This window comes from Sabethes cyaneus, chromosome 3 (genome assembly GCF_943734655.1).
Source record: "Sabethes cyaneus chromosome 3, idSabCyanKW18_F2, whole genome shotgun sequence".
Classification (NCBI taxonomy): Eukaryota; Metazoa; Arthropoda; class Insecta; order Diptera; family Culicidae; genus Sabethes; species Sabethes cyaneus.
In genome coordinates, this window is record NC_071355.1 from 71,896,707 (window position 1) to 71,913,257 (window position 16,551).

At 40.6% G+C, this 16,551-nt stretch overlaps 2 protein-coding genes across 2 annotated transcripts; both read right to left on the reverse strand.

Annotated features, from left to right (window-relative positions):
• Window positions 1-12,612: 12,612 nt before the first annotated feature.
• Window positions 12,613-13,293, reverse strand: LOC128739708 (uncharacterized). The gene has a single exon (XM_053835205.1). It carries the CDS (start codon window positions 13,291-13,293, stop codon window positions 12,613-12,615), a length of 681 nt encoding a protein of 226 aa, XP_053691180.1.
• A 1,778-nt stretch (window positions 13,294-15,071) lies between these two features.
• LOC128739709 (uncharacterized) lies at window positions 15,072-15,926 on the reverse strand. The gene has a single exon (XM_053835207.1). It carries the CDS (start codon window positions 15,924-15,926, stop codon window positions 15,072-15,074), a length of 855 nt encoding a protein of 284 aa, XP_053691182.1.
• Window positions 15,927-16,551: the final 625 nt, after the last annotated feature.

Consider the following 16,551-nt stretch of genomic DNA (forward strand, 5'->3'; position numbering starts at 1 on the left):
CGGATGGCACGAGAAGCAGTGGTGTTATCGCGCACCGGCAGCGGGAGCGGGAGCTAGTCACACGATTACGGTGCTACCAGTAGTGGTGGTGGTATCGCCACTATACCACCCGATCATAACAATTCTGGCGACTTCAGCCCGACGAAATTCATCTCACTGAGCAAATCCATTGTGAGTAACTCGCAAAGTGTCAAGCAGCCAGCTGTCTTTGGATATAAGTTTGTTAAATTTATCGGTACGACGAGGGATAACGACACGCCGAGGGCAAAAATACACACCGTACAGGCAACAACACCTAAAAGGAATTCCACTACCAGCAAAGATTTGCGGCGGCTAAAAGTGGTTATGCAAATGTTTTCTATTCAGATTGCATCTAAAAAAAATAAAAATAAAGTGTAGGGGAAGGGCGGTAAAGACGGACACCTTAAGGTAAAGACTCAATATCTACTCAAATATAACTGTATTGATCCCAATTTTCGTATAAACTGAACCTTTAAGTCTCTGTCTAATAAAGTTACAACGTGTGCTGGAAAATTTCTTCCAAAATTTATGCATTTTTTAATATTATAAACATCATGTATAAATCAGAGTTTCTGCGCATGGGCGGGAAAGACGGACACTTGATATGGGAAAGACGGACACTCGAAAAAAGGTGTCACGCGTCGTTGAATTATCAGTATTAAGAAAAATTAACATATTTCATAATGTATTTAGGAAAGAATTGGTTTGGGAAACCCCCTTCCCGATCCCCCCTTTGAGCGAGAAAATAGAATGGTTCCCTTCAATATTTTAATTGGTGACGAACTAATCGTTTCTAAAAGTTGGCTCATTCCAACTGTTATATGACTTCTGGTTACTTTTACATATATAATATGGAAGTATTTGCAATGTTAAATCGTTGTTGGGCGTTGTTGAGAACCCATTTTGTTCAAAATATGTGTGTCCGTCTTTCCCTACCGTTGGGTGTCCGTCTTTCCCGACTTGGATACCATTTTTTCAAACTTCAATAACTTTTTACTGAATATTCAAAAATTCACTAGGTTTCCAATGGATATTCAGTGAAAGATCAAACTAACGCAATGTCGTCGGTTTAGCATGAATATGTTGTTTTTTAACGATTTACCAGCTATTTTCTTCACGCACAAAATTACATCGGTTAGCGTATATACGCATTTTTTCTTTGTTTTGCTTATAAATTTGTCAACTACGCTGCTAAAAATCGGCAGTTTATTTCAAAAGTGTTAATTCAATCTATAGAAACATTTCCCATCATTGATTTGCTTCAAAAAATTATTGTTTATGAAATATGACAAGTGTCCGTCTTTCCCGCAGTGTCCGTCTTTACCGACCTTCCCCTACCTAATATAAATTTAAAGCATAAATTATAAAGTGTAAAGTATAAAGTGTCATTCAAGTTATTGGTGTTATTGGCTGCCATCAAGCACCTTTTATTCCACACCTGCTCTTGGTGGTGCTACTGATACGTTTGTACGACGATTATTCGACACATACTCCATAGTTCCTCTTAGCAATGCAGCTGATGCGTTTGGGCAACTTTAATTCCACTCTTATTCTACACTCGCTCTCAGCAATGCTGCTGATACGTTTGCGCAACGCTCATTCCACACTTATTCCACACTTTCTCGCAGCAATGCTGCGCAACATTTATTCCACTGTTATTCCACACTTGCTCTCAGCAATGCTACAAATTTGTTTGTACAACATTTATTCCACTGTTATTCCACTTCTATTCTGCATTTGCTCTCAGCAATACTGCTGATACGTTTGCGCAACGCTCATTCCACACTTATTCCACTATTATTCCACACTTTATCTCCGTAATGCTGCTGATACGTTTGCGCAATGCTTATTCCGCTCTTATTCCACTTTTACTCCACAATTGCTCTTGACTGACACGTTTGCACAACGTCTATTCGACATGCATTTTCATGGTAGCTTTTAAGCAACCATTATTCCACACCTGCTCTTAGCCGTACTGCCGATACGTTTGCATAACGTTTATTCGACTCTTATTCTGCACTTATATAACAACGTATAGATGTTGATTAGAAGCTAGAAAAAATATAGGATATGACGTTTAAACAACAGACAATTCAGCAAATTCGCTTATTCAGCACTGAATGCTACCACACAACTCTTATTCCACACCTGCTTGTTTAGGTGCTGCCGTTTTGTTCCTTGGGTAAAATCTTAATGAATATGTGTTCAATTAGTCAAAGTTTAGTCAAATTTGCATGAATTTGTTTGTAATGTATCTACGTAATGCAGAGATAGAGAGTTTGCATTCGGCAACGCTGCATTTTTGTTTATAGCAACCACCTGGAAAACCACGTGTAGTTTGACAGATAACTGTTTTTTAGTTGCACGATCGTGCAACTAGCGAACGTGCAATTAAAAGACGGTGCAGTTAGAGGACGTGCAATTAGCGCACGAGTGCTGTAGAGTGTAAACAATACACTCTAAACTACTTCTCCTCAAATTTTCAAGAGAAAATACTCAATGGGTAAATTTCTACAGCGTTTCTTCCGTGGTGCAATTTGATGTGGGACACCCTTTATGTCCTTAATTCTCAACACACATCCCAGGTAGCAATTTAAGTTTTATTAAGTTTCTCTAGTAGTTTTTATGACCAATTTCATAAAACTGCTAATAAAATTATGAGCTCCACTAGAACTTTGTGATGACTACTATAAAACTGTCTTCCGACTAAGTGGACCACTCTTTCCAAGGGACAATTCTAAAGCCGCTTTGTTTTATTGAAATTTTATAAAGGTTTTATTGGATGTATTAATCATTACCTCTGATTTTATTATGGTATTACGCAATACCAAGTTGATGTAAGTCAAAACAGCTTTATAGATAGCTATAAAACCATAACAAAACTGTTAGTAAAGCAAACTGTGGTTGCTTAAATTATCATGATGGTACTACTTAGCTGCATCACATCTCTCATAAATTTACAAGTGCAGTTAAGCCATTACAAATATTTTTTAAAGTTTTTGTCCTTCGGATGGTGGGCAATTGAAGGGGGGGGGGGCGTAGTGACAAAAAAAAAACAGAGATTTTCTTAACCACGCAAAAAAATTAAGATTTTTAGCAATTTTTACTTGAAGTTTAATCGTGAAACCCGAATCTATTTTTGTTTTTCATATACCGTGACCGCTCCTAATTCTGCGCATTTTTCTTTACATATGTATTCTTCAACATTGTGCATAACTATGACCATTGTGTTATTTTCTTATAAATATCTGTTGAATATTACGCCATTATTCACCAAGGAGGCATAATATTTGACAGCGAAATAAATTAAAGTGAAACTGAAAGTATTTTATATGTCAGAAAACAACGTCGTTAGCGCCAACGCTAAAACTGTCATTCTAGAAAATTAACAAATTTATGGTCGAAATTCCTTGCAATGATCAAATTACCCACCATAGTTAGAAAGAATAATTAGTTTTAGTGATGTTTTAGACAAAAAGAATGATTGCATGCCTTGCTTTCGTTGTAAAAATGCACCGCAGTAGTGCGCAGATTTAGGCACAGATTTTTTATTCATGTTCCAAATTCTGCGCAGTAATGTATCCTTCGAAGAAATCACGAAAGAATACGCAACCTCACCCAAATGGCTGAGGTATAGAGGCATGAAAATTCAAGTAGAACGTTTAACGTGCATTGATTGGAATACTGAGTTGCGACTCGGGGTCCGAACCTACAAGCGCTAATTTATGGAACCATGTTTTCTGAATTTTTTTTGAATGTCCAACTTCAGGCAGTGGCGAAGGGGTTTCTACATGAAAACACAATTTTTAATATATGTCTAAAGTGTAATATTCAGTATGCAGAAACCCCGAATCAACTCGCCTTTCACGTTATCGACAATAAAATATTTAAAATAAGCCAATCAAAATGATAACAATATTCCTGTGCCACCTGGACAGCACAAGAACGCCAAATCATGGATTTATTTATTGTAATGGCTAATGCCGGATTTTTGACGTGCTTTTAGCGTATAATGACATAAACAACATGGTATGAGTGTTTATTGTTACTTTTTGGGTGCGCAGAATTAGGAACAAACATGCGCAGAATTAGGAACATGGGCTCTTGCCGTGCCGTGCGCAGAATTAGGCACCGTGGATAAGTTTACAAAACGAAAAATATACTCAATTGTTGGTCGACTTTTAATTCCCATGTTTTTTACCAGATACTATAGACCGTAGCACTACACGTTGCTGCTATCAACGTTATTAATTTCAATCTAGAATACTTATAATAGCGGAAGAATCATAAAAATGTCTTAACTGCGCAGAATATGGTACGTTCACGGTATACGTTATTGTTTTCCATGCAAAGACCTTCCAAAATAGATTTAAAATGAAAAAAAAAAAAAAAAAAAATTTTTTTGCCAATTATCGGAAATTACATTATTTGTACTTCCACTTTTGTTTCGTGCTAGAAGCGTTAACACTCTGTAAACGCTTTTTTCGAGTTCTTTAGGCTGTAAAACCGACAAATAATAGATTTTATACAAAAAAATTTTCGTCAAGTGTAACAAATTTTTTTTTGCCCCCCGATTTTTAGAGCTAATTTTGAAGGGCGGGGGGACAAAAATAATTTGCAATGGCTTTAAGCTGATAGTTTTATAGTGCTACATATTAATAAGGTAACACCCTGAACAATCAGATTTATCGCTGTTATTATGAAGAATATTTTAGTTCAACATCGAAAGCGGTTTTTACGCTAGGCCATATTGTCATATTCTTATGTTTTTTTTAGCCCGCTAACAACCTAACATACCAATGTGCACGATGGAATTTAATGCGCATATGCTGCATAACTACGGAAGCTGCTGAATATTTCTTGTTTATTCTATCGGATATTTCATTATGGTCGCTACAAACAAACTGACTGTAAACTGACAGCTCGCTACTGACTACGGCTACTGACAGTAAAATTTTAGCTTTTCTGCTCACGGACATATATTTTCAATTGGTCGGAAGACAGTGTTATAGTGGTCATGAGAAAGTTCTAGAACTAGTGGAACTCATAGTTTTACTAGTGATTTTATGAAATAGGTCATGGAAATGACAAGAAGAACGCTATAAAACTCAAATTGCTGCTTGGGTTTAGATGGTTTATATAAATACTAGCTGACCCGACAAACTTCGTATTGCCACAAATTAACCTGTGTTGTACATAAATCATGAATCTTGGATGATCTTTGTCACTTCTCGAGTTTTGCAAGCCCCCCAGTGGGCGGCGCTTCCGACGGCGGGTCACCGGCAACACTCGCGACCGGCTCGTCCTGAATCATCTAGTGTTACTATAGATAGTTTTTGTGGTCTTGTTATTGATTAATGTTTTATGGAAGAGTCTCGAATTTCTCGAGTTGGATTAGTTTTTGAGTTTCGCAAAAATTTCTGTTTTATTTGTATGAGAGTCCATATGCCCCTACCACAGGGGTGAGAGGTCTCTAACTATCATAAAATAAATTCAAGACTCCAAAATCTCCTACATGCTAAATTTGGTTCCATTTGCTTGATTAGTACTCAAATTATAAGGAAATTTGTATTTCATTTGTATGGGAGCCCACCCTCTTGAAAGGGAAAGGGGTCGTAATACACCACAGAAAAAAAATTCTGCCATCTAAAACTCTCACATGCCAAATTTGGTTCCATTTGCTTGATTAGTTCTAAAGTTATGAGCAAATTTGTATTTCGTTTGAATGGGAGCCCCCCCCCCTCCTAAAAAGGTAAGAAGTCCTAATTCATCATGGGAAAAATGGTTGCCTCCAAAAACACCCACATGCCAAATATGGTTCCATTTGCTTGATTAGTTCTCGAATTATGAGGAAATTTGAATTTCATTTGTGTAGAAGCCCCCCCTCTTGAAGTGTGGAAGGATCCTAATTCACCGTAGAAAATATTTTTGCCTCCAAAAACCTCCACATGCCGAATTTGGTTCTATTTGCTTGATTAGTTCTCGAGTTATGGGGAAATTTGTATTTCATTTGTATTGGAGCCCCCCCTCCTAATGTGGGAAGAGGTCCTAATTCATCACAGAAAAAATTCTTGCCTCCAAAAACACCCACACGCCAAATTTGGTTCCATTTGCTGGATTAGTTCTCGAGTTACGAGGAAATTAGTATTTCGTTTGTATAGGACCCCCCCTCCTAAAGTGGGGAGGGGTCCCAATTCATCATTGAAAAAAAAAATTGTCTCCAAAAACCTCCACATGCCGAATTTGGTTCTATTTGCTTGATTAGTTCTCGAGTTATGAGGAAATTTGTATTTCATTTGTACAGGAGCCCCTCCTCTTAAAGTGGGGAGGGGTCCTAATTCACCATAGAAAATTTTCTTGCTCTCGAAAACCTTCACATGCCAAATTTGGTTGCATTTGCTTGATTAGTTCTCGAGTTATGAGGAAATTTGTATGGAAGTCCCCCCTCTTAAAGGGGAGAGGAGTTATAATTCCTCTTATAAAGAGGGGAGGGGTCTCAATTCACCATAGAATAAATTCTTGTCACCAAAAAAAAACACCCACATGCCAAATGTTGTTCTATTTGCTTGATTAGTTCTCGAGTTAGGAGGAAATTTGTGTTTCATTTGTACAGGAGCCCCCCCTCTTAGAGTGGGGAGGGGTCCTAATTCACCGTAGAAAATTTTCTTGCCCTCGAAAACCTTCACATGCCAAAGTTGGTTCCATTTGCTTGATTAGTTCTCGAGTTATGAGGAAATTTGTATGGAAGCCCCCCCTCTTAAAGGGGAGAGGAGTTACAATTCCCCTTATAAAGAGGGAGGGGTCTCAATTTACCATAGAATAAATTCTTGTCACCGAAAACACTCACATTCCAAATTTGGTTCTATTTGCTTGATTAGTTCTCGAGTTATGAGGAAATTTGTATTTCATTTGTATAGGAGCCCCCCTTCTAAAGTGGGGAGAGGTTCTTATTCATCATAGAAAACATTCTTGCCTCCAAAAACACCTACATGCCAAATTTGGTTCCATTTGCTGGATTAGCTCTCGAGTTCTAAGGAAATTTGTATTTCGTTTGTATAGGAGCCCCCCCCCTCTTAAAGTGGGGAGGGGTCCCAATTCATCATAGAAAAAAATTTTGTCTTCAAAAACACACACATGCCAAATTTGGTTCCATTTGCTTGATTAGTTCTCGAGTTATGAGGAAATTGGTATTTCATTTGTACAGGAGCCCCCCCTCTTAAAGTGAGGAGGGGTCCTTATTCAACATAGAAAATTTTCTTGCCCTCGAAAACCTTCACATGCCAAATTTGGTTCCATTTGCTTGATTAGTTCTCGAGTTATGAGGAAATTTGTATGGAAACCCCCCCTCTTAAAGGGGAGAGGAGTTATAATTCCCCTTATAAAGAGGGGAGGGTCTCAAATTACCCTAGAATAAATTCTTGTCACCGAAAACACCCACATGCCAAATTTGGTTCTATTTGCTTGATTAGTTGTCGAGTTATGCAGAAATTTGTGTTTCATTTGTATGGGAGCCCCCCCTCTTAGTGGGGGGAGGGGTCTCTAACCATCACTAAAACCTTTCCTGGCCCCAAAAACCTCTACATGCAAATTTTCACGCCGATTGGTTCAGTAGTTTTTGATTCTATAAGGAACACAGGACAGACAGACAGACAGACAGACAGACAGAAATCCTTCTTTATAGGTATAGATGTTACAAATATATTTTTGCTGCTTGACAGTCACTGCAATACTTTTACTATACGCTTTGTTCTTCTGATGTTTCTGTTTTCTTTTCTTAACGCTTCCCCTGTTTTCTGATTTCTCAGTTTCACTGTTTTCTACCTTCCCTGTTTTCTCTGTTCACGTCCTTTCCTTTCAGTTTTCTCTAATTTCTCTGATTCTCTGTCTTCTGCTTTTCCTGTTTACTTATTTCTCAGTTGTCTCTATGTCCTGATTTCTTTGTATTCTCTGTTTTATGCTTCCTAGGTTTTCTCTATTTTCTGCCTACCCTGTTTTATCTATTTTCTGATTTCCCTCTTTTCTTAATTTTCTGATTTCTCTGTCTTCTGCATTCCCTGTTTTATCTATTTTCTGATTTCTCTGTTTTCCGCTTGTAACGTTGTGCCGAAAAAAATAAGTTTTTTTTTTGTTTGATAATTAAGTTATTTAAAATATGAGATCGATAGTATTTAACTATAAACCTAACGGTTCATGTCTTGGCTGAGCATGAGAATGCCACCCAAATGGTTTGGGTCCCGGCTACTCCTAGAGGCGTAAAATATATTACTATGAGTACTAAAAAATACGTTAAAATCTCGCGATTTAGATCGGTAGATTTAAGTAGCCATATTTAAATCAAAACCCGAAATTCAATTCAGAACAATTGAACGGAAAGTCGTTTAAAAGAAAGGGAGCGAGATGAAAGCGGACATTTTCGCAACGGATCTAACTGCGTTGAGACGCATATTTAAGTTCAATTTTTTAGTGAATAGATTCAAAGGAATCGAGCTAGTGCTATTCAAATTATTTTAAAAGGTGTGTAAAAGATTAATTGTGTGAATTTGTTCTATTGTTTTTCAATTGTTAACGTGTTATTTAAAAATTTTATAGTTTGGTGGTGCGTAAGCAGAATTTCGACTGGCGTCCGTATTCTTAATACGGTTTATAGCAGAATAAGGTAAATTTTTGTTTTTCCTTTTTATATTATATGATTGTAATTGTATGTACGTTCGGTTTGGACAGCGCTCGTCCAACGGGCGTTTTATTCTGGGTTTCTACGTTCGGCCATTTCTTCGTTTGAGTTCGTGTGCTAATAAAAGGTCCGCCCTGAGGGGTAGCCAAACGGAGGCGTTGGTAAGTTCGCTCAATCCGTTGCGAAATTTTCACGGCGGTCGTCAATTGCCGCTCGTGGTTTCCGACCCAACCATTTACGCTACAACCTTTCGTGGGTCGAAGTCCGAGAGTCGGTCCTCGTTTCGTGCGTCGCCAATTGCGCACCGAGGTACCGAGTCCGAAGCAAGGGTTCATTTCATTCGCGGCGGTCGGCAGCGGAATCTTAGTACGCGAGGGCCGTCAGCGAGTACGTTCAGCCCTTGCGGAAGACTGCCCGGGAATCACGCGACAATTGCGTCGTCGTGAACACTCTCGTTGATACAAGTCGATAGCTATCTGTCCAACCACGCCACCCTCCGCAACTTTAGTTCGACCATTTAGCACACGAACAGACCACACGCCCACCGTCTCGAGCAGCGCCGACTGGCAACGTCAAACGCCACTGAAGGTTCGGTGGTCTACCCGGATCACACCAGGCCGCCGTCGTCGACTACTACAAAACCCTGCGCGCAGGTAGGTGGAAACCCTCCCTGAATAGTGTTGCCTGTACAAGAGTAATGTGCAATTCGAACGAACAATAAAGCTAGGCTAAAGTTAACTTGATTTGAAAGTTTGTCACGAAAATTTGTCTTTGCTGGTATACCGCCATAATTCCGTTTAGCGGCCATACGAACTATAAATCGCATTCGATAAGTTAACTCTAAACGATAGAATAAACTCACACACCGAAGCTACGTTTTTTTAAATTCAAATAGCGATAAAATTCCCTTTGTGCGTTTCCGTTCAGAAATTCGTCCGTTGAGTCTGCAGTTGAGCCGTGCGAGTCGTCCCTGGAGAGTTCTCAAAATAATAGTCGGGCAAACACACGACCGGTGGTCTCCCCTATTCGGGAGTGGCGCGAAAGCCACCGAGTTAACCATAAAACTTTCTCCCGATCTCGTCACGGTTACACGCTTTCCGTATTTTCTCTATTTAATGCTTCCCCAATTTTTTTCAATTTCTCTGTTTTCTGATTTTTCAGTTTTCCGTTTCCTGTTTACCTTATTTTCTGATTTCTCTGTTTTCTTTTTTTTTTGTTTTTTGATTTACCTGTTTTCTTTTTTTCTGATTTTTCAGTATCATTGTTTTCTGATTATTCTGTTGTCTCTTTTCGCTGATTTCTAAGTTTTCCTTGTTTTCTGCTTTCCCTGTGATGGCGCTAGCCAGAAGGTTTGATCCCCGATAGATGGTTCGAGTTACCCCGGAATGAAGATTAGCCCAGACGGCTATGATTACAAGAGCAAGGTCGTAGATGACCGCGCTAGACCCGCAAGTGTTTTCGGTCCCCGGAAGTAGAGCCAATAAGTTTTTATCATACACTTTAGGCTTATACAAATTTGAAAAAAAGTTCATGTCACCCCCCCCCCCCCGTTCAAAATTTTTCCAAATTTGAAGGGGCAAAAAAATAAAGTGAAATATTATTATGTTGCATTCTTTAGTGATAAGCAGATTTTTTACAGTTCATCGAGTTTACATCTCTAAATTACCCAATATGTGCAAAATTGAAGTAATTATCCGGTGAGTCTCGTTCAACTTTCCTTCGTCAACTAAGTTTTCTGATTCCTGCTACAGGTCATAGGCGACTATTGTGCTTAACCTTTAAATCCTGACGCCGAAAATTGGGATGTTTGAAATCAGATCCATTTACTTTAAATTTTGTTCCATTTTAATTCAACTTGCTTCAAAAGAACCGCATTAGATTGAGGCATCAATCAACTATGTATTAGTGAAATTTGGTACCGCTTTTGACGGAGATATTCCGAATTGTAATGGGGTTATTTTTTGCTGTCTTAGGTAGAAGATAGATTGAAATAGAAATACAACAAATTAGACACTCCGGAATACCAGGTTTCAGTGTTTTCGGGGATCCAATTTGTCGTTTTATTCCGTAGTGCTCAAGAACTTACCCTAATCATCAAACATCCCAACATCCAAAATGTGAGGGACGTAAAACTTACAATTTTACCTTACAAATACAATATTTTACCATGCATTGGATGCATGCAGAAAGGATATCACTGAATTGTTCGAAACTTTTCTAACTATTGTCATATTGTGATTATCATTGGGCTCAATGGTGGCCCGACCACAACATCAAATGAAGTCATGTTAAGTTATATTGCTTTTTTACTGACCTTCATCTTCTTCTACTTTAAAAATGGAGCTATAGTATGGATTATGGAAGTGTGCAAAATTGGAATTAAATTGGAATAACATTTTCATTGCTAGGCAGTCGAAACGGTTTATCTCTCCAAACATTTTAATGATTCGTAAAATCCTGAAGCTTTCGAAAAAAGATCTAATCATTTATGCTGGTCTTACAACAGGACATTGTCCGATACGCTATCATCCGAAGCTTAAAAAAAGACTCGGGACACCTGCTATGCCGATGTCCGGAAATTTTTAATTAAAGATCAAGGTTCTTCGACAGAGGGCTATTAGAATAGAACCCCTGATATTTGGAGAACAATTTCCACCGCAGTAGTGACCTTCATCCGAAGTGCATCATTGGCCTGGACAAATGCTATTAGTCAAGCAATGACAATTGCTTCTGATAGTGTTGCGTTTGCATCTAAGATACAAAGATAAACACGTTCTTGTAGAGAACCAGTAGGAATATCAGGCCATTCATATGACTAAGAAGTTGATCAAGAAACAAGCGGTTTCAAACGTGAAAAGTGTCAGAGATATTTTTGTTAAAAAATGTCGGTAGCACAGCACATGCAAAAAAAGCAAAGCCATGCGTATAAACGTCCTTAAGAACTTGACATTTCTTTATCGACAGACTTCGAATCACAGCGTATGCGTTCCAAGTAAAAAAGTTGTAGGGAACTACTAAATTGTCACTTTTACAAGATGATTAGATTCTGATACTATTTCGTGGTTACCCAGTTCTGAACTAGTAAGTGACACAGATTTGTATTATTCTTAAATACAAGGTAACTAACCGAGTAACACGCAAGTTTAAAGCAAAATTCAAATGATGGTCAAGTTACATGTGTGTAGCTGTTTAAGGTGATGCTGTGGCACTCCATTATTATCAAGCTGATTCATTTCTACCACAATGCTTACTTTATGTGCTTGAATCGAAAATTTTTGAAGGTTGGTTCGGTTTGAACTAAAATTTAAGTACTGTACAGCATTTATGTATTAAATTTGTTTTAATATGGAAAAATAAATACTGGTTTCTTCTATTTGTTTAGTTATTAAAGGTTTGATGTTATTATTTTTTTTCCTGCCCCCCCCTTGATCAATATTTCGAGACCAGGACATAAACTTTTTTCCAAATTTGTATAAGCCTTATTTATGTAAATCTAATTGAATAGATATAACGACGACAAAAAATTTAACACTTGTAAATTATTTTTTATTCACTAGGAGATTTCTTCACTTTAATGTTTGATCAGTGAGAGACTTAGTATGTGACTGAAGGCTAGCTGCCGAGTAGACAGATCGGTCGGGTAGTTGGTTAGACGATCTAGAGAATGTGGTTGCCAAAATCTCAAGATTGAGCGCCCGTTAGCACCAGCAGCGAAGTGAGAAGGCGAAAACCCCACTCCGTGCTGCCAGAGTCAACATACCCGCCGCCTTGAACTACTATGTTCAAACTAATTAGTTAACTATCTAGGAATATTTCTACACGTGAATATTTATTCTCGTCGCTCAATATGGTGATCGATGGCAGGAATATTCAGTTGTTCATCCTCGGGAGTCGATTCCGGAACTGGTAGCAGGCAGATCTTAGTGATTGGCCTTGTTATGGCTCCTGTTGTTATGGCGGATTGCTGGCAGCATTTCGTCTACCAGGATTACCATGCGACCCGGTTGGGTCTCGTCATTACGAGCAGCACGTTTCGTATCCTTTATCAGCTCCTGCAGATATTCTGACCGCCAGTTGGACCAAAATTTCTGGACGTGTTGTTGCAGTCTTTGGAGGTGGGCGAGGGCGTTCACTGGAGTGTGTAGAAGATATGGGTCGGGCAAGGCTTGAAGCGATGATCCGGTAAGGAAGTGCCCCGGTGTCAATGCAGCAAGGTTGTTGGGAGCATCGGACATCGGCAGCAGTGGACGTGAGTTCTTGGCCGCTTCAATTTGGTGCAGAATTGTATAGTAGTCCTCGAAACTAAGGTGTGTACTACCCAATTGCCGAAACAAATGCCTCTTAGTGGTCTTCACCGCCGCCTCCCACAGGCCCCCGAAGTGTGGTGCTTTAGGGGGAGTCAAATGCCACACAATTCCTTCCTCTGAACAGGCAGATGAGATTTTGTTTTGCTCGACGTCGCTCCTGAATCTTGCGAACAATTCAGCCAGTTCGCGTTTGGCTTCTTCGAAGTTTTTTTCCGTTGTCGGAAAGCCGCTAAGAATCCTGGAGTGAACAGGTCCCCAACCAGCTCTAGGTGGACAGCTTTGATTGAGAAGCATATGAATACACAAAGGTAAGCCTTGGCAGGGGCCGCATGCTTGTGAACGGGTTTTATGTAGAGTGGACCTGGATAGTCCACACCCGTGTGTGAGAATGGGCGACTTGGGACGACTCTACGACTAGGCAACTGTCCGATTTGTTGCTGCTCGGGAACCGGATGCTGGCGTGATCAACGGAAGCAATTGTGTACGTTGCTTTTCACTAAGTGACGACCATTTAAGGGCCAATATTCCTCGTGAATCGCTGATAGTAGAAGACGCCCGCCGCCATGGACAAGCTTTCGATGGTAGTGCTCGCCGATTAGCCGACTGAACGGATGGTTCTTTGGGAGGAGGGCAGGGTGTTTCGATTGGTATGGAAGTTGAGAAAGGTTAAACCGACCTCCAACTCGCAAAATTCTCTCTGAGTCTACAAATGGCATGAGACGACGGATAGGTGAACTTTTGGCAACAGAATTTCCTCGCTCAAGCTCTTTGATTTCATTACGGAATGCGTCCTGTTGAGCGAAGCGAACTAGCATGGTATTGGCATTGGCAAGTTCTTTGACAGTGAGCGACTGTCGATCAAGTTTATTGTCTGAAAGAGATACACGTAGCTGAGTTCTGGTTTTCGATCGAGTTCGTTCTAAAAAGCGTAGGCAGTAGCCGATGATGTGGAGTAAGCGATTGTAGGAAGACCAGAGAATAAACCATCGGTTGATGCCAGGTGTCGTTTGAATCGATGCCACTACGCAGTTTCTCTCAAGTACCTTTCCGGTGACTGTAGGTAGATGACAAATTGGTCAAAACTGATGCGGTTGCACCAACCTGGATGGACCATACTTCCAGGTTTCACTATTTACGAATTCTTCGACTGACATCCGATGTGAAACGAGATCTTCAAGGTTGTCCGATCCGGATATATGATTCCATTTCTCACCATGTGTGTAGTGTTGTACTTCTGACACCTTGTTCGCAAAGAAAGTTTTCAAGGAACTGGGTGGTGCGCGCGGCCAGTGCAAGCAAACTGCAGAATCTGACTAGAAATATGAAGCCCCGACGCAAAAGTTAATTGATTCCTTTACGCGATCCTTGAGCCGCCAAGACGCAAGCGCAAAGTTCTGGGCGAGTTATTGTGAGCTTTTTTAGTGGAGCCACCTTGCTTTTTGAAGCTAGTAGCCGGACTTTAACGATTCCAAGAGCATCTTCACATCGAACGTACGTACAGGCTCCGTATGCAGAAGTGGAAGTATCAGCGAACGTATGCAGGGCTACGGTAGCCTCCGGTAAGAGCGCGTACCGGTCGATTCGATAGGTTGCAATCTTTGGTAGCTCGCTTCGAAAGTTTTCCCATTTCAGCTGGATGGAATGAGGTACTGGTTCGTCCCAGTCGCAGGAGAGTGCCCATAATTCCTGCATCATGATTTTCGCTGTCACGATGACAGATGCAATCTGGACGAGCGGATCAAAGAGTCCAGCGATATCAGAAAGAAAAGATCGTTTCGTAGGAGGTTCATCACGTGCCTCAGACCTAAGTTGATCGGATTCTGGTTCCCACCAGATCCCCAGCGTTTTCACCGACTCGTCTGGGATGAATTGAACACTGGATTGTGTGCCGATTTGATCGTTCCGCAGTCCCTGCAGAACTTCTAGCCGATTTGATGTTCATTTCCTTAAGGTGAATCCTCCTTTTTTCAATAATTCAAACAACTCTTCTCGAAGCTGGATAGCTTCCTGTACCGTACTCGCTCCTCCGATAAAATCGTCCATGTAGAAATTTTTGCGTAGCGCAGGAGCACCTAAGGGGTATGCGAACCTTCGTCGTTTGCGAGCTGTTGAAGGGTTCGTGTAGCCAAAAAAGATGATGGAGCTAAACCGTAAGTCACGGTTAGAAGCTCGTAAGTCTGGACAGTGACGTCCTTTGAAAACCGGAAGAGAATGCGTAGCAAAGCGAGGTCATCTGGATGATGTAGAGTCTGTTTGTATATTTTTTCTATGTCTCCGACGACAGCCTCAGGGTAAGTGAGGAACCGAAGAACGATTGAAAGGAGGTCATCTTTAACCACCGGATCCACACAAAGTGTTTCATTAGGAGAGAAGCCAGTCGAAGTACGAGCTGAACCGTTGAATACCACTCTAATTTTGGTAGTCATATTATCTTCCTTTAGGACAGGGTGGTGGGGCACATAAAATGTGTGGGAGTGATTTCCGTCGTCCGTCTCGACCAGTCGCATATGGCCAAGGGAGAGGTACTCCGTTATGAGTTTATGGTATTCCTCCTTCAATGTTTCATCGCTGTCGAGTCGTCGTTCAAGCTGAGCGAAGCAGCGAAGTGCACAGGTTTTAAATTCTCCTAGCATAGCATCGAAGTCGGGCTTTCGTGGTAAACGAACGATGTAGCGCCCTGACTCGTCTCGAGTTGTTGTAGATGGATAGAAATCTTCACAGTAGCACTCATCGATGGAGTAGTTATTGTTGACGGTCAATTCCTCGGTTTTCCATAATCGTTCCATGCTCTCCTCCAGTGTTAGCATGGAAACAGCTACGATACTAGGATTGATGGACTGCAACTGAGCAGGGTTTGTAGTGCTAGCTGAGCCTGTGACGACCCAACCAAATAAGCTGTCTACCAGGAACGGAAGATTATCGGCCATCCGGAGACGAGCTGTGCTAAGGAAGAATGAATGGGAATATTTTGCGCCTAGTACCATGTCAATCTGCTGGCTATTGTTGAACAGGGGTCTGCTAACACTAAATTCTGAGGAATTTGCCAATTATGAACGGAGATGTCCTGCGCAGGAAGATCTGCAGTAACCGTATACATCAGTAAAAATTCGATTCCGCACTCAAATTCTTTTTTGGTGGATTTCAGGGCAGCATACGATGCAGTCGAGCGCGGACAACTATGGCTGTTAGTGGTTTGTTAGTGGGTACATGGGTTTCCGGACCAACTGACGCGGTTGGTGAAAGATACCATGGAGCGCGTGATGTGCTACGTGCGTGTTTCGGGACATTCTCGTCCACTTCGAATCGCGGAGAGAAATGTGGCAAGGGAAGGACTGTCCTGTATGTCATTCAACATCGCTATTGAAGGTGTAATTCGGTGAACGGGCAAAACGAACCAAATGGAACGATCTTCAGCCAAAGTAGACAACTTCTAGCTTCGCAGACGATCTCGACAGCGTTACTAGAGACTTTGGAACGGCGGAGGCAATCTACGCTAGACTAAAAAAGGAGACTGAGAGGATTGCGTCGAAAACCAAATATATGGTAGGAAGA